The sequence below is a fragment of the Parasteatoda tepidariorum genome, chromosome 6 (genome assembly GCF_982258835.1).
Source record: "Parasteatoda tepidariorum strain Cologne lab strain chromosome 6, Ptep-v5.0, whole genome shotgun sequence".
Classification (NCBI taxonomy): Eukaryota; Metazoa; Arthropoda; class Arachnida; order Araneae; family Theridiidae; genus Parasteatoda; species Parasteatoda tepidariorum.
This window is the reverse complement of record NC_141760.1, coordinates 102,757,934-102,783,758: the sequence shown is the minus strand read 5'-3', so window position 1 is coordinate 102,783,758 and position 25,825 is coordinate 102,757,934. Positions and strand designations below refer to the sequence as shown.

General features: G+C 29.4%; 1 protein-coding gene across 1 annotated transcript in view; it reads left to right on the top strand.

Annotated features, from left to right (window-relative positions):
* Positions 1 to 19,735, top strand: part of LOC107454842 (receptor-type guanylate cyclase Gyc76C) — a 255,986-nt gene extending 236,251 nt beyond the window's left edge. The window contains exons 19-22 of the mRNA XM_087166312.1: positions 9,813 to 10,056; positions 12,503 to 12,601; positions 13,495 to 13,586; positions 15,996 to 19,735. Of these exons, the coding sequence (XP_087022438.1) occupies positions 9,813 to 10,056; positions 12,503 to 12,601; positions 13,495 to 13,586; positions 15,996 to 16,850 (1,290 nt within the window). The 3' untranslated portion in view covers positions 16,851 to 19,735. The remainder of the gene's footprint in view (positions 1 to 9,812; positions 10,057 to 12,502; positions 12,602 to 13,494; positions 13,587 to 15,995) is intronic.
* The last annotated feature ends 6,090 nt before the right edge of the window (positions 19,736 to 25,825 follow it).

Sequence of the window (25,825 nt, the reverse complement as noted above, 5' to 3'; positions counted from 1 at the left end):
TCTGACAAGTTTCAGATTTTAAATTTGTAAATGCCATGTCAAAAAATATGTTTACAAACTTTCCTAATTTTTCAATGAATATTTAAATATTTTTTACGAGCATAAAAGGTATTGTAAAAGAAATTTATGTTAATCTTGTGGTTAAAGAACTTTAGTTCTCAGTCTTGGTAAAAGAATTCTAGATATCAATCTTTTTTTCTGATAAAAATCCATTAATGAATAAAATTCAACTTTAGTTATCGTGTTTAACTTTTGTAATAATATGCAGTTTATTTTATTCTTCTTTCGAATATAAAATTGATTTCTTGTATTTCGTTTTCTGTTCGTAAAATGCTTTAATTCCACTGCGTAATTATTATGAGGGGACCGGAAAGTAATGACGTTTCTTTGCATTTGATATTTTGTTATCGAGATTTTATTTTTTAATCAATAATGTATTCTCCCTCGTTAGAAACAAACTTTCAATGCCGGAGCGAAAGTGAATCGAAAAAAAAAAGGAATTGATTTTTAAGACTTGCGAATATTTAATGCGCCGAAACGAGATTACTTCCCGATCCCCCTAATATTTTTACTTTTATGTTAGCGTGCAGAATATTTAATTAAATGTTCGAATTTCGAGTTATTTTGCTTTAAGAAACTCAAATCTCAATTTCCTTAGTTTGAAATTTATAATTTTTATTGCAAATTTTTAACTATTATTATCTACATTTTTAATGACGAGCCGAATTTTTAATTTATCTTTTAAAGTTAAAGTAATTTTCTAGCATTTCGTTTTCTTTGTAAAAGAAGCTTTTATCTATTTTTGTAATCAGGAATTTTTTTTTCCTATTTGAGGTGATGTGCAAATTATTTAATTCATTTTTGCCTTTTTCTGACGATTGTTTTTAAATTTGTAAATATATTGTAAGTCAAAACCAAAAAGTTTTTGCTCACAAACTTCTATATTTTTACATGGATTATTTTTAAAACTTTAATATTTTTGATTATTTTTATAAATTTAACTTTTTTTTTGTTAAAAATTCATTATTCTAATTTTCGTAACGATGAACTAATTTGTGTAATCATTTGTCAAATATTTTTTTTTTTCAAATATTAAAATATTTGCTACTATATTACTTTCTTTGTAAAAGAAGCTTGGATCTCAATTTTTTACCTTTGCGGAATTATAATTTTTTTTCTTTTACTTTCGTAATTTTCTGCACAATACTTAATTACTTTTTCGATTAGAAAGATTTTAAGTTTAAGTTTTCAAACGGAGCTTGTATCTCAATTTCGTCATTCTTTTTACTTATTGTTATTAACTATAATTTACTTTTTCAATGACGAACAGAAAGTTTTTTTTTTTTTTTTTTGAATATCAAGTAATTTTCTGCACTGTTAGAATTTTCATTCTAACATCACAGTAAAATAACCTGCAGCAGCATATCCATCCGATTAACCGTAAAGTTTACAGTAAAAGACATTATTTACCTTTACAATTTTGAAACCATTTACAACTAGTATGGTTATGAAACCATGAATACAAAACTCAGTTTTTTTAACCATTTACAACTAGCACGGTTTCAATACCGCAAAATATTACTACATAAAAGAGATAGACTTTTCGTTAGGTAATGGACACCGGACAGTGCCGGACACAAATTGGGGTGTGTAGGACAATGGAAACTCAATATGTAGGGATGGGAATGGAGTAAAACTTGTTTTGTCAACGCTGGGACTCGAACCCTGGGACAGAACTAGCCCTTCCGGCTATAATATGTAAGCAGTTCTAAGAAACTAAGGGACTTCATTAGGTGGGTTTAGCTGGTGTGATAAAATTCTGATTGTTTAACCGTATTAGGTGAAAACAGTTAATAAACGGTTTCTCTCACAATTAACAGTTTGAATACCAACTTATTTATGGCTATTTGACTGTTTTGTTTGAATATGGTAAAATAACAATTAAATAAATTGTCATTTAACCATTTTTTCCGAGAAATTTCTAACAGAATAGTATATCGTTTTTATTTAAAAAGAAGCTTGTATCTTTTTCTTTTTAGGTAAGAAAGATGTCTTATTATTTGTTCTTACATTCGAAATAATATGAAAATTATTCAATTCATTTTTTTTTGTCCTCTCTGGAAACCTGTAATTTTTAAAACCTGTAATTTTCATCTCTAAAAACACGCATTTTAACACCGAAAATTCTGTTTACGAATTTGTTTCTAATTCTGCAAATAATATTTAATTCATTTGTCCATTATAAAATTGTAAATCTTTATTTTTCTATTGGGTAAATGAAGTTCATATCTCAACATTTACCGACTAAAAATTCATTATTCTCATTTTCGTAAATATTTACCAACTTTTAAAACGATGTACAGAACATTTTATTCTTATTATGAATACAAAATTATTTTCAAATATTTCTCTTGATACTGACATTGTAACTTTTCAAGACTGTCAATGCAATTTTAACTCGTTTGTTTTGAAACAAAGCTTTTCAAATATCTATTGTGCTTCTTTTCTTTTCGAATTTTATGGATCAAGCTATCAAGTGTCTTTGATAATAAAAATAGTAAACAGAATTTTAACAGAAGTAAATAAAAAAAACTGATACTCTACTGCGCAGATTGTTTATTTATCCCTTCAAACTAATTCGCATCGTAGTAAAAACAGCTAAGAGTACTAAATTTTAGGTTAAATTAGCTAAATTATTATAAGTAAAAAAATCAATTAAATTGTAATTGTTAATAATTTTCTTGAGGTTCTTAGTTCTTAAATGTATTTCGAACTATCGAAATAAGTTTTCAAACTATCCTCTAATTTGAAACATTCCTTGCATCTTCATTTACTTTACTTCGAATTTAAAAAATATTTTTATACATTTGAAACGACGTAACTTTATATATTGAAAGCAATGGTATCATTTGCAGATTGCATTGTGATTGCATTGCGCGGAATAAATGTAAGTAAAAATTTATTTCGCGAGAACAAATTTTTATTGTCAACAAATGCTATCGAGTGAATTTTAATTTATTTCGATGCTTTGGTAGAAAATAAATTCATTTTATTTTACTTGTCTTTGATCTTGTTGAAAGAATCCATGAATTAAATGTGAATATTTTAGTATTTCTGAACGGAAAGAATAATTTGGAAAATATTTTTTTGAATTAACAATATATATATATATATATATATATATATATATATATATATTATTGTTAACTTTTTACTAGGAAAATTTTCCACCATATATAGTGTTTTAAATACAAAAGCAAATAAAAAGAATCAACGGAAAGGTTTACACTGCAGTTCTAGTTTAGAAACCAATTACTAGCTTAAAAACATATTGGTCCTAATTAAAACTTCACATAAAGTGTTAGGACTTGCAAAAGCAATACAACTTAGCTATTTTTACATTTTAGTTTAAAAAAATTATTGTTTGTAATGTATGTTAAGAATAAAATACTTTCTTTTAAAATAAAATGGCCTGAATATTATTCACTCTGTAAAAAATAATGTTTGTTATTCAATCGTATAACAAACTTGATTTATTAGGTTGTACTATACTAATCTTTCAGACGCTTGTTACGCTTGACCCTAAAACATAAATATTGGAACCTCTTTTTTAACCTGCAGTACCTAAGATAAAAAGAAGATAAAAGATAAAAAGAAAAACGAAGAAAATTAATAAGTTTTTTTTTTTTGCGCATAAGCTGCAAGTATATAGAACTCATTAAATAAGTTAAAAATATAGACTTATTTGCTAGACGTCCTGAACGCTGCATACCTTTTAAAGTTAGCCATCGGCGACACCGTTTAGAGTGGTGCAGAGAACACGAAACCTGAACACCTCATCAATGGAGTCGCGTCCTCTTCACAAATGAGAGTCGTTTTAGTGCTGAAAGCGATTCTCAACGTCAGTTGATCTGGAAAGAGGTTGGAGCTCGATTTCATCCCAATAACATCGCGGAAAGAGATAGTTACGGTGGTCCTGGAGTTGTCGTCTGGGGTGGCATTATGTTGAACGGGTGGACTGAGCTTCAGATCTTCGACCGAGATTCTGTAACTGGAGACCGCTACTGCAATGAGGTAATCCTACCCCATGTACGTCTGTTCCAAGGGGCCATTGGACCAGACTTCATTTTTATGGATGACAATGCCCGGCCACACCGTACTGCTAATGTTCAAGAGCTACTGGAAAGTGAAGATATCACACGAATGGATTGGCCAGCTTACTCTCCAGATCTAAATCCCATAGACCATGTGTGGGATGCATTAGGGAGACGTCTTGCGACACGACAGTATCCTCCTGGTAACACCCATCAGCTGAAAGATGCGTTAAAAAAGGAATGGAGACGTTTACCCCAAGAACTCCTGGATAATCTGGTGCTTAGCATGGAGAGACGATGCCAAGCAAAAGTTACAGTAAGGGATATCCCATATCCCAGCATATCCCATACTAGGGAACATCTGCCAGTTGTACTTACGCTTCTTCAGGCACTCATGTGTAACGCCACTGTATGTCAAATAAAGCCTTTTTTTGTTCCATAACCTACTTTAAGCTTCATATTCATTTTTGCGTCATTATTCTTTTTCCATCGTTAAAGTACAAAATAATGTACATCATATTCAAATTTCATGTCAATCGAATGATTTCTTGTAGAGTTATGACAAAAAACGCACTTGTTGCTTAAGTTTTGCACACCAGTGTATTATTATTTTCCATGTTTTCTCTCCCTCTCTCTTTATATATATATATATATATATATATATATATATATATATATATATATATATATATATATATATATATATATATATATATATTTATTATAAAGTAAAAAATATTTAAATGCCTAAGTTACACGAATATGAATTTAAAAGAAATGAGATCAAAGAAAAATAATAGAAGGGAGCGGCTATATTTTTTGGAATTTGTTGATTTTTTGGCGAATAATTTTTTTTTAGAATAGGTTTTGTTTGTATTTAAGGTTAATACTTACCCTTTACGGGTATTTCAATTTATCTTTGTTTTAATGATCTGTGGTTGTTTTGTCAAATAAATGTGTTTTCGTAAAAAAAAAAATATAACTTAAAATTTTTTTTCATGTTTTTTAATCTGGCAAACTTCTTACGAAAATATTTTTAATCATTTTAGAAAGTTGCCCGTAAATGGATGTACCAATGAATTCACTGCTCGCTTTATATATTACATTTTATGTTTTAGCCTGTATCTTCTTAAAATATTTATTTTCTGGTTTTTTTCACGATTTGTTTTAATTTGCATTTGTTTGCTTTAATTTGTTCGGTTTTCATTTCAGTTTGTTTGCTGTTCCTCACACTATTGTATTGATATATTTTACTTAGGCTATATAACGCAATACTAGAAAGCACTCTTTCTGCGGATATAATCATGTGAGCTGACGACGAGATGATTATATTTTTTTCTTATTTTTATTTTCCTGCTTTTTTTTTAATTAAGAAACAAGACCGTTCTCTTAAAGTTGAAAAATCGATATAGTTTGGGAAACTACCATTTTAAAATTGACTATGTTAAAATGTGTATATCCTTTACTACAATTTCTGTAATATAAGTTCTCTTCCTTTTTTTTTCTTAAAAAGAAAAAAAATAACATTTGTAACAGCTTTCCCAGAAGTTATTGATTAGTAAAACAAAGCAGTTTCTTGCAACAGACATCCAGATGCTCTGTGATCGATAACAGGAGTTACTGATGTAGTTAAGGCACATTTCGGCTATAGAAGTTCAAAATTTAAGTAAGCATTCTTTTTGCTTTGTGATAAATGGCAGAAGTTATCGATGTAGCTAAGGCACATTTTGGCTAGAAACCTTCTCAAATCGTATTCTTATTTTGTGATAACGAAGCTATTTGATCAGTGACAAAAGTTATTGATGAAACATTTTGGCAAGACGTTGTTCGAATTGAATTTTAGCTATCTGTTCTTGTGATATCAGAAGTTTTTGAGAGACACTTAAAAAAAAGTATGGTCAAAGCTACCAGATTATGACAAAATTTGCCATGTTTCTGGCTCTATGGGAACCACAGAAAGCTAGATAATTTTTACCGAAGCGCTTTGTTAATGATTTTGATAAAATTAGTAATAAAATATGGTTTTATAATAAGTAATAAAATTTAGTAAATTGGAAAAAATTTGGCACTTTTATCTTGATTCCTTAGAGCATGTATCTGGTTAAATATACTTTTCAGCTTTGTATTTTTTACTAAATGTGTTGTAATAAAATTATAATTTTGAAAACCAAACGTTTCGGTAAACGTTACCATATAATCATATGGTAACCGGTTTAAACGGTATATAGTAACGGAGAAAAATTACTTAATGAATGGTTTAATATTATATATTTTGATTTTATTTACCGGAATTATGGATTTAGTTGGCGTCTTGAAAATGGGATACAATGGGATACAATTTAGCGTCAATTTAAAAGATCCCTACTGATATAATTATGTGTAAAAACAAATTTACGAATTATGAATGATAGAATTATTTTAAATAAATAAACAATTGTTTTTTTTTGTTTAAGTTTGCATTTAAATTTATATTATAAAATTAGTTTACTTTAAAAAAGGAGAGGTTTGTTTGATATGTTTAGTTATTTTTTAAATAAATGTTTTTCTTTCTAATTCAACTTTTAACTCTAAAACTAACTCACTAAAAGTATCGTCTTTAGCCTACTCTGACTGCAACATAAGGTTGTAAATCTCTTTCATCAATGGTCAGAAGGAAATCTCTCTAAATGACTTACAGATATTTTCAATACATTTGAATCTACTTATTCGTTTTGTTAATATTTTTTCGTGTTTTCTCGTTTTACCTTTTTCCGCATTTGGTGCGGAGATTTCTCCGGTCGCTGGGACATGTTTTGATGGTCTCTCTTAAGGTCTGGTTTCTTAGGACAAGCGCCTTATCTGGGCGTCAGCGTGACGTCAACGTGCCGCTGACGCCAACAAAATACTGGTTTGTTAGCTCAAGGCCTGGTTTCTTAGAACTAGCGCCTTATCTGGGCGTCAGCGGAAAGTTGACGTAGAAGTGACGCCAAAAAATACTTTTTTGTTAGCTCAGCTTGAGCAGTCGGTCCAACGCAGACATTATCTCTCATTGCGCATGCGTTAATAACGTAAACAAATATTTATTTTGAATTTGTATTGATTTTGTTATTGTCGACCAGTGTTTTAGAGAACAAATAATGACTTTGTCCAAGAAAAAACACATTATAGCTGAGTTAAATGAAGAGTGCTATGTTTAATGAAGAAGCTATGTTTAATGTCAAAATCAAAATCTTGGCAGATTTCAATGTGCTGTTGCATGTTGTCCGCCATTGCTTCTGTGGTTAACGTCACGTTGTAATCCAACTGCAGTTGAATTGGACGGTAATTGTAGTTCAAGATGAGCGTTCGATGACGTATACTATCAAACTCACAAATGGACCAATCAGAGGTTAGCGCTGATTTCCAGCTGACGGCGTCCTGTCCTAAGAAACCAGGCCTTTAAAGGTTTCCTTCAACACAAAGTCTATGAAAAAAATTCCGTGCCTTCCGTAAGTGGTCTTAAATAGAGAAGGTCGCCACACAGAGGTGGTCTTTCCTGAAGGTTTCACTGCCTGTTATTGCTTTGTGATTTCTATGGTTTGTGAGTAATGGTAGAAATTTGTGGGGAATGAGCTTTCGATAATGTTAACCGTCATCTATCAAAAGGTACCTCAATATTGAATCGAGTTAGCATGTCTTATATACTAGAGAATTGATCTTTAATAATCGTAGTGGTAGTTACGCTACAAGTTATTGATGTAGTTGAAGCATATTCTGGGTACAAGGCGTTTAGACTTTATATAAATAAGCATATTCTTGAGGATTTTGAGCTTTCCTTTACAGTCCATGGCCATATTATTAGACGCACTGTAAGATTCTATGTAAAATTATAATCATCAGGTGATACTGTACAGCTTTATTGTTCTTACTCGGATGAAACCGGTTTGCATTGGTTTACGCTCCTGTATCAATTGTTTAACAATGTCATGCAATACGTTAAAAATAAATACAAATATGAAGTGTATAAAAAATCTCCTGAATAAAAACTCATTGCATGTATGTTTAAGTATAAAAGTATTGCGTATAAACTCGTGTAGATCATGTAATGATTAAAAAACTACAGTGCGTCTAATAATTTGATCTAATTATTATAATAAACCAATATAATGCTTGATATCATAAATATTCTATATTTATGTAATATATCGTCTAATTTATCCTATCGTCTAATTTATATTATGTAGCGTCTAATTTAACCCATTGATACACGAACATAAACAAGTGCAAACAGTCATATAAAAACAATAAAGCTGTATAGTATCACCTGATAATTCAGATTTTACATAGAATCTTATAGTGCGTCTAATAATTTGATCTAATTATTATAATAAACCAATATAATGCTTGATATCATAAATATTCTATATTTATGTAATATATCGTCTAATTTATCCTATCGTCTAATTTATATTATGTAGCGTCTAATTTAACCCATTGATACACGAACATAAACAAGTGCAAACAGTCATATAAAAACAATAAAGCTGTATAGTATCACCTGATAATTCAGATTTTACATAGAATCTTATAGTGCGTCTAATAATTTGATCTAATTATTATAATAAACCAATATAATGCTTGATATCATAAATATTCTATATTTATGTAATATATCGTCTAATTTATCCTATCGTCTAATTTATATTATGTAGCGTCTAATTTAACCCATTGATACACGAACATAAACAAGTGCAAACAGTCATATAAAAACAATAAAGCTGTATAGTATCACCTGATAATTCAGATTTTACATAGAATCTTATAGTGCGTCTAATAATTTTATCTAATTATTATAATAAACCAATATAATGCTTGATATCATAAATATTCTATATTTATGTAATATATCGTCTAATTTATCCTATCGTCTAATTTATATTATGTAGCGTCTAATTTAACCCATTGATACACGAACATAAACAAGTGCAAACAGTCATATAAAAACAATAAAGCTGTATAGTATCATCTGATAACTAAGATTTTACATAGAATCTTATAGTGCGTCTAATAATTTTATCTAATTATTATAATAAACCAATATAATGCTTGATATCATAAATATTCTATATTTATGTAATATATCGTCTAATTTATCCTATCGTCTAATTTATATTATGTAGCGTCTAATTTAACCCATTGATACACGAACATAAACAAGTGCAAACAGTCATATAAAAACAATAAAGCTGTATAGTATCACCTGATAATTCAGATTTTACATAGAATCTTATAGTGCGTCTAATAATTTGATCTAATTATTATAATAAACCAATATAATGCTTGATATCATAAATATTCTATATTTATGTAATATATCGTCTAATTTATCCTATCGTCTAATTTATATTATGTAGCGTCTAATTTAACCCATTGATACACGAACATAAACAAGTGCAAACAGTCATATAAAAACAATAAAGCTGTATAGTATCATCTGATAACTAAGATTTTACATAGAATCTTCTAGTGCGTCTAATAATTTTTCCAGTTACTGTCATACCGTGTTAAATAAACAAATTTTAAATCTTTTGAATTAACATAGTGATTCTAACAAACCCATTGAAACCTTCCTGCTCAAATACTAAGTAATAAAATATTTATTTTTTGACACTATTGGTTCTATGAAATATTTATATGCTTCATTAAAAGTGTGTGAAGTTTATGTCTGAAGATACAATTAAATTTTTATTTTTATTTTAGGTCGTAACATTTCTGAATGATTTATACACGGTATTCGATGACATCATCAGCCATTATGACGTCTACAAAGTGGAGACGATTGGTGATGCCTATATGGTTGTAAGCGGATTGCCTATCAGAAATGGTGACATGCACGCAGGCCAGATTGCTTTTATGGCCTTAGAGCTATTAGAATCCATACGCGCATTTAAAATAAGACATAAACAAAATGATACATTGAAGTTGAGAATTGGTATTCACACGGGTAAGTTCATTTATTTCGCTCTTTTCAGACATTGAATGTTTCCATTAAAAATATGTTCAATAAGGTGTTAAATCATATTGAACTATTCTTTCGTCAAAAGTCTGTTTATATATTTAACTTGCAGTTATTACTAACATTTCTGTTCATTTCAATACTGTGCGTTCTTAAGACGTAATGAATCTCATGTCATGATTTATAACATGCACAAAATTTCGATTGTCTGCAATTTTTTTGATGTTTCTTTAACGTTGAAATAAGTTATAAGGGTAACGTTGAAATGAGTTAGGAGGGAAAATTTCGTATTATTTCCACCGTGCAATGCTAATTATGTTTGGAATATACATCATTCTTCTATTCTTCTTAATTTATGCAGCTTATTTATTCAGAAATTCTCGACGCTATTTTAGTTTTTTTTTATATTTTATTTATTTATTTTTTTAATTTTCTTTTTTTATCAGAATGCTTGCTATAAATACTTGTACATTGGTAATATTCATGCGTAAAGCGTATTTTTTAATTTTATATTTTATAACCGTCGTTGAACAGCCGACCCAATTTTGGGTTTACGACTACTAATGTTCAACTCCATAGCCTTGTTATTTTGAACCCAATCCAGAAGACGAGGAGACTCTTGAATCAAGTATTGTGAGAAAACTGCCTTCGTAGAGGACTTTTCGATGGAACTAAACCGCGTTTGCGTTATTGGAGAGTAAAACCATGAAAACCACCCACAGTTAGCCTTGCGGCAAGGGGACTCTAAATCATGATCCGTCTACCAGTTAAGATATTTTACGTCAACACTGTGGTCGGTACAAGCCTTATGCGAAATTCGCATTGATCAGCCTTCGCTGGGATTCGAACCCATTTCACATCATTGGAAGACGAACCCTCTATCCCCTGAACCATCATGGCTCTGTAAAAAGCGCATTGTAAAATTCCCATGATAAAATTCTTGCGAAAGCTAAGGTAAATATTAGTTTTAATTTAGTTGAAATGGAAATATTATTGTTTGTTGCAATATGGCTCCTTGTTAAAATAATAAGTAACAATAGTGAACATACTTAACATAATTTTCCTTTTCTGTAGAAAGTGTAAAAATAAAGTTTTACTTATTGATGTTTTTCACATTGTATTTTATTTACTTATTTAAATTTGGTTGTATCGTCTCTTTTTCATTTTTAAAAATACACTGATTTATTTAAAAAAAAAACAAACAACGGTAAGTTAAACGGATGGAAAGAGGAGCATTGGAAATTTATAATTATATAGTCGCATAAATAGTTAATAATTATTAGACGCACTATAAGATTCTATGTAAAATCTTAATTATCATGTGATACTATACAGCTTTATTGTTTTTACGCGGCTGAACTTGTTCATGTTTGTGCATTAATTGGTTAACATTGTAATGCAATACGTTAGAAATAAATACAAATGAGAAGCATTAAAAAAAATCTCCTCTATGAAAGCCCATAAATATAAGACTATAAACACTGCATATAAACTCGTGCAAAACATGCCATTATTAAAACACTACAGTGCGTATAATTATTTGATCTAATTATTATAACATACTAATATATGCTTGATATAATAAATATTCTATATTTATATAATATATCGTCTAATGTATCTTATCATTAAATTTATATTATATATCAGGGGTGGCGAACCTTTATACACCAACGTGCCATTTTCTCTAAAAAATTGCTTAATGAGATCATAGACATGCCGTCAAATAATTTTGACTTCGTGATTATTGGGAAAATAATAATACTAATTACAATGAATTCAAAACTCTTTATTTACATTGAGAAAAAAAAATTTTGCAATGTCTCAGTTACATAAGTAATTCAACTTAAAGTAACATCAGTGTGACTTCTGTTGTTGCAGATTAGATGACCAATAACTTATATTAGGTTGTTAGTTTAAGCAGGACTGTTGATTTTTTTTTTGCTAGTTATTTATTGTTAGCTTGTTTTTTACTGTTAACAATTGTTTTTTAGAATTAATTTTTAATTTTTTTATTAATAATTGTTTATTATTTTGTTTGTTGTTTGTGAATTTTAATTTAATTGTTACATATGCTTCATAGCGTAATAACATTTGTGTAAAAACAATTCATAGTGTAACAACAATTGTGATCGGTGGAGTGCCCAAAATATTGTGTCGCGTGCCATAAATGGCACGCGTGCCATTGGTTCGCCATCCCTGTTATATATCATCTAATTTCATCTAACTATACAAGAACATGAACAAGTACTAACCGGTTTCAGTCTGGTAAAAGCAATAAAGCTGTATAGTATCACCTGATAATTAAGATTTTACATAGAATCTTATATAATTCGTGTAATAATTTGGCCTTGGGACTGTAGAAACTGTTTCAGGCTGGTAATAATTTACTGAGACACTTTTATTAATTATTCAAACCAATATTTGTTTATAGGCCCTGTTTGTGCCGGAGTTGTTGGCTTAACCATGCCAAGATACTGTTTATTTGGTGATGCTGTTAATACAGCATCAAGGATGGAATCCAATGGCCAAGGTAATTATGTGAAAAATTATTCTAAATTTCACTTTTTAGATCCCTGTTTTGGTAAAATATTTCCTCTTTAGGCTTTTAAATTTTCTGAATATATTTCCGAGTTCTGAATATATTTCCTAGTCTTAAAAGACCAGAGAGTCTTCATATTGTGTAGCTCGTACGAAACAGCGCATATTGGCTTAAAATTTATTCGAGGATGATTATAAAATTCATTCAGACATTCATTAAAATCTTCAAATGCTCGCTGTTGAATGAAAAGTTTTCTGGTTGAATGCGTTTAACTGTTCAAAATTAGTCATTATTTCAATAAAAGATTCTTAGGATTTTTGCTTTATCATGGCTATGTTTAAGGCGGAATCTTGAACAGTTGGAGATATATGGAAATATTTTTATTGATCATACGGGTACCTTATCGGAACATTTACTAGAACCAACCGTGCATTCCCGCTTTCCCCATATCTTGTTCAAATTTTCAATCTTTAATAAAATACTTTTTAATCATCCACTTAAGTTCAAATACATTTTTTAAAAACTTATAGTAGATGGCACTTGATGTTAATGCAGTTTTTCAAATATTAATTCATAGATTAAATTTAATTAACTAATATTAAATTTAATTAACTAATATTAAATTTATAGGGGACAAAAATTGTACTTATTTAATAAAAAGTAGCTAAAATTAAATTTTTCTTCGTTGACCGAAGTAGGAATTGACTTTGAATTTGTTTTTAATTTTTAGATTACTTGTTATGATTCAGGTAGCATACGTTTATTAAATGCAAATGTATTAAATGTTATTTTATTTTGAAATGATTTTATATAGAATATATAAAATGAATAAATATTTTTTAAAAAGAAAAATGTTAAATGTTGTGTCTTCTGTGTCTTTTTAGCCCTCAAAATTCATATCAGCCCTCAATGTAAAGAGTATCTTGACAAGTTGGGTGGTTACCAAACAACAGAGCGAGGGTTGGTAAACATGAAAGTAAGATGAAAATGTATTTATATACTTTTTGGAAATCGTCATACTGCTTTTATATTATTCGAAAAAAAGTTTTTATTACAGTACTGGGAGTTGTTTTATTATTTTAAAAAATGCACAAGACATAAAATATTATTGATTTAGCTTCTTTTTTTTTGTTGAATTTCTTCATCATTTTTATTGGTTTATTTTGTGTGTAATTTATTCAAGCAATTCAAAACTACTTCTAAAGTTTAACAATTCAAAACTGAATAAAAAAAACCCAGGAAACTCCAGTGACAAGAGCTTAAAATTTATCATATATTCTATTATAAAAATTTAGGTAGTATTAAAGAATGATTTACCATTTTATAAAATGGTTTATCTTGATGACATGTTGTTATTAGATTTTCCCAAATATACACAAAGATCAATCAAATTAAAGATTATTACTGACACTAATTAAATCAGTATTACATTATACTAATTATTATTATTAATCAATCATAATGTAATTAATGGGTGATACTGATAAATATACTAATCAAGGTACAACCTGTTAGGGTGCACTTCACAGTTTATACATTCATTACACCTGGATGTCTTTTAAACGTATGGATAACCTAAACAGTAATTACCTGAACAAAGACTTAAGACCAAAGAAAAACGAAATATATGAAAATGAAAATTGTAAAAAAAAAAAAGAAGAAGAAAAAAACATTTTTGCTTTTTCCAGTCATGTTTCCCACTCTTATATTTCCAGCTAGAAATCTCGCGAAACTAGGTTTGTGGAAGATATTTCCGGAAGATATGTTGCAACCTTACAGAGCGTCTATTTTGATTTTTGTTTTATTTTATTTTATTAAAAATATTTTAATAAATTTGTAAAAAATTGAAACTGTTTTTAATAATAAAACAACAACGTTGATCCCAATAATAATCGCCAACTTGGCCAGATTTCGAAAAGTCGCCAAGGGTGGGCAATTCTAGGATTTTACCGTATGGTGTTCTCGATATTGTCAAACGATACAACTATGTATATTATCGATAGCGGGTGATTCATGTAAATCAGAATCTGGCATTGTTTCATTTGTTGACGAATTTGTCTTTCTGAAATCAATAACTGATTTTTTTTAAATCTGTGTGGATTTTTTTTATAAACTTTATGGTATTTTCATTTGAAGGATAATAATACAATATTTGAAAATGTAAAATTCGTGATTAAAACGATAAGAAAAATTAATTATTATTAAAAGTTGATGTTAAAATGTTTTAGTATTAGAATTTAATCCATTGAAATGTCATTTGGGCAAATGAGAATAAGCATATTTATCTTTATCATTTCCACTAACGATGAAATATGATATTTCTTCAATTTTCGAAAACTAAATGTTAGCCTGTATTTTTGTTTCTAACACGCTTTGCTTCTGCACTTAAACGTAAGTTTTAAGGGCTTTAAGGATATTTAATTTTTTCTTGTGGTTTCGTCAGCTTTTATTTTTTAAATTTTTAAAAATGCTGCAATGACAGCATATGTTATTAACTGAAGGGGATTTTATTTTAGCTCATAACATATATTTTTTCCTTTTTCCTTCGTTTTTTATTTATATCACGTTCGGGTCACCATTGAGGGGGATTTTATTTATCGACCATATCAACCTTCATCTATCAAAAGTTAACTCAAGATAGAATCAAGTTAACATGTCCTATATACTAGTGAATTTGTATTTAATATTTATTGTGGTAGTTACACCACGAAACTAAAAAAATGGTTTTCATCAATGAAATTTCAAATTTTCGAAAATTTTCTTTGAACCACATAGCACAGGTGAAAAGCCACTCCTTAAAAATTTCCTAACTACTGAAAAAAAATTTAAAAAAAAAAACACAATCCAATTTCGCGAGTTATTAGAGAGCACGCATCCAAACAGATTTACGCTTTTATATAGTAAACTTTATACGATTCGCTACATGTAAACTTGTGTACCGTAAATGTAAAAATACGCATGAAGAACATTATTTTTACACAAATAGTGTTAAAATGCGTACTAGAACTGATTAAAAACACAACTGAAATAAAGTACGAGCTAGGACATAATTAAAACACAACGCTGTTTGGAAAAAAAACTTCCAATACTAGCGTTAAAAACTTAACAACTTTTTTAATAATCTTAAACATAACAGTTCTACCAAAAAATAAACATCATACTCAAGAACAAATCAAAACTGAAAAAACATCGGAGGCGTAACTAGATCATTTAAAAAGTACAGCAGTAACCAAGGCGCAACTAGATCACCCATCGTTTTGTAATTTATTATCGTTTTCAAATTCCAGAAAAATAAAGGATCTAGTTCATCGCTGTTAACAAATAGCATTTCTAGCACATAAATTAAAATACACTTTTAAGTAACATTCAATTTTCTTATTTCCAGGGCAAGGGTGAGATTTTAACATATTGGCTGGAAGGTCACGTTAAAGGACCAAAGAAACGAACCAACTCTGCTGCGGAATCTGTCCTGCCACTCTTCAACGTCACCAGGGAAGAAAATGCAAAAAGACTGAGTCCCAAACTTGCTGATCCCACAAGAAGAGGGTCTATGGCTAGTCGCAGGAACAGTTCATTTGTCAACAATTCAGAAGAACCTCCTACTTCACCCGGTGGCGTCCCCGTTTTCTTAAGGCTGTCATCCACTGAGAGCCCTAGATCTCCAAAACGCATCCACTCATTCGGCAGAGGAGATCCGGCAAAACTGCTCAAGATCCACACACCAAGCAACAGCAGCTGGTACGGCAACGCTTCAGCCAGCAGTTGTGGAGATCTACAAAAAATCGGCACCATTGTCGTGACACCAGAAGTCGAACTCGGCCCTGTCCCCAAAGGCATCCGCAGTAAGCCGAAACTCGAGAGCATTGGCTCAGAAGACTGTGATGTGTGCGGACCTGAACAGACATGCAACGCGTGCAACAAAACGGCCGAATCGAATAAAAAGAACGGGATGCTCAATTTAGACGAGTCGATGCGTCCTCTGTTAAGTCATTCCAAAGATGGGAAGGTGGGTCTGCTTCTGAGTACTTCAGAAAAATCGTCGTCGTTTCTGAAGCCACCTGTTTTGAGAATACCATCTAAAAAATGGAGGTCGTGCGATGAAATTATTTTACCAAAAAACTCAAAGAACTCATTGAAAGAATTCTTCACTGGGCTTTTGGGAAACAAAACCCACGAGTCTGAGTTTAAGAGAGCAAATAACTTTTCCCTGGCTGTTGAGAAGGAGGAAAGTTTGGTATAACATTATGTCATTTAAATGTGATGATGTACGTTTTTAGACACCTTTCTTCGACTGCCATAATAGGAAGATTTCGCAAATTTATGCTAGCTCCCGTACGTTAGTTTTTAAGTAACTGCGCATGCCTCAATTCTGGTGAACTGTGCATGCGCCCGTGAAAAAATATCAATCTTATGTAAAAGGAAATATGAGATTTTGCAAAAATCCGTAAGTTATAAAAGCTAACGCAGTGGAGTATTTTAACTTTGACTAAGAAATCAAAACAAGAATTTACAATGGACGTAGATAATCTCTTCGTTCAACTAATTGTTGTAATATCATATCACACGATTCATTTCTAAGTTTCATCAATATATTTATTCAAATTCGCATTCCATATCCACGTTTTAAGTTCTAGGGTAAGCTATAAACAGCGCGCTTGTAGCTTTGTCTCTGTAGCGTTAATCACTCCAACGTAACTTAAAGATAAGTAGCATCTAAAATGAACGCGAGCACATGCGCAGTTGAGTCAAATCTTATGTACGAGGGCGTGCGGTCACTAACGTAAAAGTGCGAAATCTCCCTAATATTATTTTACGGACGCATTGATGTACTGTGCTTACTTAGTTATAATCAATTGCTCAAATTATTTTCAGGATATGGACTGAAAAACACTTTTATTTCAACGATCTTTAGAGTACGGAAAGGTTGTATAGGGTGAAGAAATAAAAGTAGAATTTTCGATGCAGGAATAAAAATTTGGAATTTAAATTCGAACGCAGACTATGTATATTTATATTTTATTTTTTGTCTTGTTGGTCCGTTCTCTTTTCGTATATGCCAACTTTATAGCATGGATAATGTTAAATCCAAAACTGCTCTTTAACACATTCTACAGAACTTACATATGCAATAAAATAAGTACAAACAACCACCTCTCCGTGATTGCAATGCGTGAATGTTTCTTTTTTTCTTAATTTAATTGCTTCTATTTCGTTAGTTAATTCAATATTCGAATACAGTTTGTGAACAATAATGTTTTGACTCTTAAGCTTTCTGCTACTTTCAAAATTACCCCAAAAATGAGTAAATTTTAATTTTAAAAAAAGTAAACAATTTTTTAATTTTTATTTTCATTCTTTTTGTTTAAATGTTTCTTTTCGTTGCACCATATACTAAAGGGAAATAAGTGCTTTAATATTGGTTTGTGATTTGTTTTGCGCATTCTTTAAAGGATTAATGACTGCTATTTGAGGCTGATATATAAGTAGGTATTTATTTACGTCGCACTAGAGCTGCACAATGGGCTATTGGCAACGGTTGGGATATATCCCCGAGGATGATCCGAAGACATGTCTTCGCAATTTTGGTCTCCTCTTTGGTAGCTCGACTAACTGCCTTCGAAGTCGAGCACTTTACGATAGAACTGTTTAACGAGGACCGATGCCGTGTACTCTCGGTCCCTACCTGCTTACTGACAGCAGCTAGTGGTGCTTGACTTCGGTGATCTACTGGGAACCGTGTCTTTACCATCAGTCCACTGGGGGACCTATTTAATACTGAGGGTCCTGAAACGCATCTTAAACAGGTTTTTTTTTTTAATTTCAATTTTATTTTTTGTGTCATTTTATTTCTCATTACTTTATACAACTTTTCTCGTGCGAAAAAAGTAAAAAATTTTCCTGTCGAACTGAATTTTTTTTTTTTTACGTATTTTTTCTTTATTTTAATACATTCGATGAACCTTTAGAAATTGCAGATTTTTGTTATTTTTGAAATTGTCTGACTGAATTTCAACTAATTTATTCTTCATCAAAATTGCAAAAAAAAAAAAAATAAGTGTTTTTCGGTCCAATTAACTAAGCATTAGTAAGTATTTATAATATGTGGTGTATTATTACAGAAAGAATACACGGCAGCTAAGGTATAAAAGCATGAAAAAAAATCAGCGCTCTTTTTTAAATTAAGTGATAAATAATGGCACTAATATATTTTTTCCAAATATTAAAGTTTTGTAAACAAATTTTGTTTTAACTATTTTAGAAGATTAATAAAAAAGTGAAACTATTTTTCTAACTCGAAATTTATTAAATCTCAAATGGAAACCAATTTAAGGTAAACACAGAAGGGAAATATGCAACTATATTTAAACATCTATGCAACATTGTGTTTTTCGTACACCTTCTAAACCATTTTTTTTTTTAAATTTCGTCTTTAAAATTTTTTAAAATGTTCTAGTCATTAGTAACAAAGTTTTAAACGAACAGATTACTTCAAAGTTTTAAACAAACATAAGTTACTTCAATGGTTTAAATATACGAAATGTTTTTATAAGTTACTTTACATAAACCTTTCATATTTGTTAGAGAGAAGAAAAAGCTTAGAGAGTAAAAAAACTTTATTTTGCAAAAGAGTTTTATTTTCTAATACGCAATAAATATCAATATCATTATTCTAGTGCATGCGTTGCTGTTAAATTTTTTTTAAAGGCAGATTGAATTTTACACACCATTATATAAAACGTTATTAAAAAAATATTATTTGTATCCGTATTTCCATTAGACTACATTATATTACCTGGGGATTTTTACATTTGTTATTTTATTAAAACAAACATTTTACAACTGTAACTGTTAAAGTAGAATTAAAGTAAATTAAATTTATAGTTTTTTGTTGAAACTGTGTTTTATGTCCTTCTATTCACTTTTTCGTTTTATTTTTAATGTAAAAAATACTCTTTAATAATCTGGGAAATGCATTTACAATTATATTTTTCACTCAATTTTACGGGAAAATGTAAGGAAAATTCAATTGTATTTTTTGAAAATTATTGATTTTGTGATAATGATACAGAAAATAGAACAATTTAAGTCTGATGTATCGTATTGATCACCTTTACTATTTTTTTTAGAATTCCATCAAATAAAATACCGTTTTAAAACGTAGTATTTAAGTGAGGAAAAAATGATTTAAGTGATATTGAAAGGAACCAAATCTCAACTGAAGAAAACCAGTTTGATTGCTTGTTAAAACTTGAAGGTATTTTAATAATAACCTTTTTGCTTCCTCTAACAATGGGACAGATTTTGTTATTCTACGTCAGTTGTAGATTTCAGTAATGTTTTTCCTGAGTTTATTTGAATGTCCTAGCGTGTTTCTGTCTGAACTAATTTTTAACAATGGTTTAAAAAATATGCATTAATGGAGGGCTACAGAAAACAACTTGTACATTAATTTTAACAAGCCTTATTTACTTAATATGCCACTTTAATGCCAAAATCACTTCATTTAGTCATATCATGTTCACATATATTGTATTAAAATAATAAATATCTCGATTATTCACATATCATTTTGCGAAATAAAACGAGAAATTTGTTTGACTTTATGCAACACTTATCTCTCCATTGTACTAATAAAGGAAAGCAATATAACTGATATGCAATTTCATCGTCATTCATAAGCTTTGTATTCTGTATGTAACCTTGTCCTGCGTATATTTAGAATATACTTATCACTTTATCCGTCTTCCAAAGTGACCACTGATTATTTAAAACAGTGTTTCCCAAAGTGTGGTACGCGTACCCCGGGGGTACGGAACAGTTTAGCGGGGCTACGCGTTCTTATGCGAAATATCTTGCAACAAGCGAAAATTTCAAAAAGAAAAAATTTTAAAAACGAAGCTAACCATGAAAATTTTCGATTACGTATTTTTCTATTGGCTATTTTTTGCAGAGTTAACAGTTAATAATTAGTGGTGTCAACAGCCAGTTGTGATTTGTTCAATTTTTTTATAGTAAAAAATGCATTAATTTCTCTATAAGTGGTACTCAGCGTTACGAAAAATTTAGAAAGGGTACACAAAAGTCATAAGTTTGGGAAACACTGATTTAAAAGAATATTTTTTGTGAAAACACAATTTTTCATTTTGGTTGTTACTTTATACTCTCCTTTAAATGTGATGTTTCGTTAATAAGTTTTCCTATTTTTAGATAAATTAATATATTTGAATTGTTTTTCTCAAAATCTCTGGAATTAGGGATGCTATTGGATTATTAATAAGTATTATTTTTCTTAATCAATTGCGATGCTTGAGGCAAATTTTTAAACTAATCAGGAGCCATTCCTTTGAGAACGAATTATATAAATCAACTTACTTTAGAGAGTTTTTGTCTGGAAAACAATTGAATTAATCTAGATAGAATTGATTGAGAATATCATGTACACGAATTTTTTTTAATTTGTAGTGTTTATATATTTTATTTTCAGTTGATCAAATCAAATAACCAAGTAAAGACTCCAATTAGAAATATTGTAATCGATATAACAAAAAAGAACAAATCTGAATTCTTATCACGCAGGCTCTATTTGAAATGTTATCTTATAAACTCTCCATTTCGATAGTTTAGAAAGGCATTTTTTTAATAATGAAATCGTCCCGACAAATATTTTTAGTATATCAGAAACATTTCTAAAATATATATCAAAAATGGTTTCAGAAGCTTGGATTTATTCGTTTTTTAGAAACTAAATAAAGTCCTTTTTGGGATTTCAAAAAAAAAATAAAAAATATTTTGCTTCTAACTTTTTTAAATTTTTTTATTTATCTGAAAAGAAATTTTGACCTTTCTGCTGTCTGAAAATTTAAAATCTAATTTGAAGAAAGGCCATTTCAAATTCGAGTTATAATACTTCCGAAATATTTGATTATATTTTCCTCTTAGATAAAATAAGAGAGAAATATTTTAATTTCAGAGCTGTTTTTATTAAAAACTTTGATAAGGTTACTTGTAACCATGATTGATTTTTATTATAAATGATATGCTAATTTTTAATTATGACTATAATTGCAGCTGTTAGTTTTAAAAGGGGGGTATGTTACAAATCTATATTAGAAGAACCAAAAAGAGGAAAACCGTGTCAAATGTGGAAGATTGTTTTGATTGCTTCCAAATTTTCGGATTCTCTTTTTTAAGCTGTCTAAAAAATGTCTCTGTATTTGATAATCGTTGATTGATATTCAAAATCAAACAAAAAACTTATTTTCTTAAGACTGTTACGTACTCCCTTTTAACATTGACAGCTACAATTGTAATGATAATTATGATTATGCTTAAAACATAATCTTTTAAATATATGCATTGTTTTTAAATGCGGATGTTTTAAGTATAAGAAAAATAAAAATTTACAAGTAATACACTGATTGTAGTTTCAAGCATCATAATTACTTTAATCACTATTAAAAGCAATGCAATAATTGTGATTTTTTGAAAAAAAAACGTCTTATTATTGCATTTGCATGACACGTAGTGGTTAAAGACACTGATATGTTATTGGAAAAAGGACTGGAGTTCGAACCTAGATTGTTACTTGATGTCCATCCAGCTTCAGATCAATGGGTATCAGCCTTTGCTGGATACTGACTACAATGATGCCGTCAGTCAAAAAATTACGGGGGTTCAAGAGCCCCCTGTTGCTGGAATGTTTTATTCTTTAAAACTGATTATCTCTTAATTCCTCAGCAGTTTAGTGTATTTATATTATCCTATCTATTTTTGTTGTTTTCGTTAACATTCCAAACTAATCAAAATGGTATCACATTATAACATCAAGTTTTTGATTTTAAAAAAGGCCAATTTCTTGAAGCTTGTTATTATCTCACACAGTCACTAAAACATATATATATATATATATATATATATATATATATATATATATATATATATATATATATATATATATATATATATATATATATATATATATATATATATATATATATATATATATATATATATATATATATATATATATATATATATATATATATATACACACAGTGAATCCTTGCGATATCCAATACAACAATAACTCCCTTTATTGCGATAATGTTTCGTGGTCCCGACAAACTTGCATATGAATTAATGTCATGTTCCTCTCAATATAACGATATTCTTTGAAGCAATGAGCCCCTGTAAAACGATTTTTTTCCCTCCAAATTGTTAACCTTATTTTCTCTATTTTTCTGAAAAAAGAAGACTCACTGCTGACCACCCCAAGAGCTTCCATTTTTAGAATCTGCTCCCTTATCCCTTAAGAAGTCACAGATGTAACATTCCTCTCCGATTTCATTTCCTTCATTTTAAAAACTGATCATAAGTCACAAATGACCACAAGCATCACATTAACATCTGAAATAGAATTTTTTCTGTAGAAGGTGGGTAGAGCACCAATCACAAACGAAAATCATTTTCTTGCTTTGGACTCCATGCATACTTTTTTGGTTGACTTGGCGGTCAAAAAATGAATAAACGAACAAAAATATCAAGACTATTTTTGATGAAAACGGTTTTCAGGTATATTATGATCTTATCTTCTGAATTTATTTCAATTGCTTTTAATATTTAACCATAATTTTTGCACTCTGCAAGTAAATTTTTTGCATAATATATAAACACATTTATAGTCAATACCTATACACCGAAGAGCCATTACATTATGACCACCCTGCTAATAACATGTAGAGCCACCTTTAGCCCTCAAAACTGCTAGCACCAGCCGTGGCATTGATTCCACAAGGTGCTAATAGGTAGTCTGAGGTATCTGGTACCAAGCGCTCACCAACTTCCCTCTCATTGCGAGGGGGTAGCGTGGTATCACGAATTTGGTTTTCCAAGCAGGAGCACAAATGCTCTGTTGGATTAAGGTCAGGTGAATTTGGAGGCCAAGGCATGACTTGAAAGCCACTGGAATGTTCCTCGACGATTCAACCCTTATGACATGGTGCATTATCCTGTTGGTAAACACCATCCCCCCGCAGGAAAAACTGTTGCCATGAATGGGTGAACCTGGTCTGCAACTATGTTCAAGTAGCTTACAGACGTCAGGGATTGTTCTATAAGGATTATGGGTCCTAATGTGCCCCATGAAAACATTGTTCCTGGGCGAGAAACCATGAAAACCTGGGCGAACGCATTGTTATAGATGGAGGGTGGTCATAATGTAATGACTCTTAGGTGTATAACATTAAAATTAAAAAAAAATCTGATTGCTTCCCCAAAGAATGTAGGCCCTCGATGTAACAATATATTTATTTGCCCCCTCCCAAATATATATATATATATGTATATATATATATATATATATATATATATATATATATATATATATATATATATATATATATATATATATATATATATATATATATATATATATATATATATATATATATATATATATATATCATTTAAGTTTTTTTTTGTGTGAAAGATTTGAATAAATATACATTGAAGCCTATTTGAAAGCGATTATAATTTTAGCTGTTAAATTTACTTTTCAGTTTTGTATTTTTGACTAAATATGTGGTAATAAGAATAACTTTGAGAACAAGAATATCCGGTAAAACGTTTGCATATGAACGGAAAAAGTCCGAAATGACTTAACGTATATTTTGGTTTATATTATATTTTTTTTTGTAAAGTTACTAAAACATTTCCATGGCAATATTCAGTTATAAAATATTCATGATATACTTTTTAGTCATAAACTATTCATGTTATATTTTTGTGTCATGAACGTAAGCAAATTTATGTAGTAGTGCCACTTATAATATTTTATGAATGTGTTGAAACATGAAAAAGGATTTTATTGCAAGTAAAACTAAGCTGTTATAAAATTTTAACAAGCTTTCATGTTAACTGGATACGATTTTATTCACTTTATTATATCATTATATATATATTTTATTCATTGAGTTTATGTAACTCAGCGACTCCTGTAAAGCATATTTTACAAAGATTTTGTAATAACGAAGTTACATAGAATGTTTGTACTTGGAAATATCTTAAGTCCAATTTCTATATTCAAAATTGCACAATTTATTCCCTTAAAACTATGCAATTTTAATTATATAATCTATATGAAATTATATATATTATATAATTTTATACTATGCAATTTATGCAATATATAGTTTAAAAAAAAGGAAATATCTCACTTCAAATATATATATGGTATACAAATATTGTATATCTAAGAGCACACTTACATATTGTATTGTTTTATATTTTAAAATGACTCTAGAAATTAATGTTTTTTGTAACAAAGAACAAAATTTTCATTTTAATGTATATGGAATCATGTATAAGTGTAAAAAAAGATATGTTAATGTAGAACATACTAATGAATGATCTCTATTAACTCTTAATTGCTTTTGCTAGGAGAAAATATTAAATAAAAATTATTAAACATATTTTAAAGCACTATTTTTCATTTTAGTTGTACTAAATTGGAGAAAATAGTTTTAAAATGAAGAAAAGCAATAAAAACATATTTATTTCATAATTTTTATTTTTACCTTAAATTTTTGATTTAAAAAAAATACTCTTCTTGTTACGCATATGATGTAAATGTTAAATAATGTAAATAAATATTTTCAACAATCAAAAGTATTTCATGAACCCCACTATAGCCGCGCAACTAATTTTTGTTAATTAGTGACGAAATAGTTTTTTTTTCAGCAACAAATATTATCTCATGAACCTGTCATGCTAAAAATGCAAAGTTTACGTGGTTTTCTACACCATGTAATGCAAATGCTTGTTAGTTCCATCAAAAAGTCCTCCACGAAGGTGAGGCAAAATTCCTCCCTTGTCTTTTGAATTGGGTTCAAAATTACAAGGCTACGGAGTTGAACAGTAGTAGTGGTAAAGTCAAAATTACGTCAGCTGTTCAGCTACAAAAATGAAATAACTGGACCCCTACAGTTAGAACCAAAAAATAAAATCTGGAAAGAAGTTTTTTTGTTTTCCTTTTTTTTTTGTTAAAAAAAGTGATAACAAAAATTGACATTTTTTGGCTCTTAAACGTACATAAAGTTAGTTACTTTTTGTTTTAATTGTTTGCATCAACTTATATTTATTAATAAATTATCATTTGGCATGTCTTCTTAAATAGGCCGTGAACCCTCGAAGACACGGAACAGCCGCATGATATAG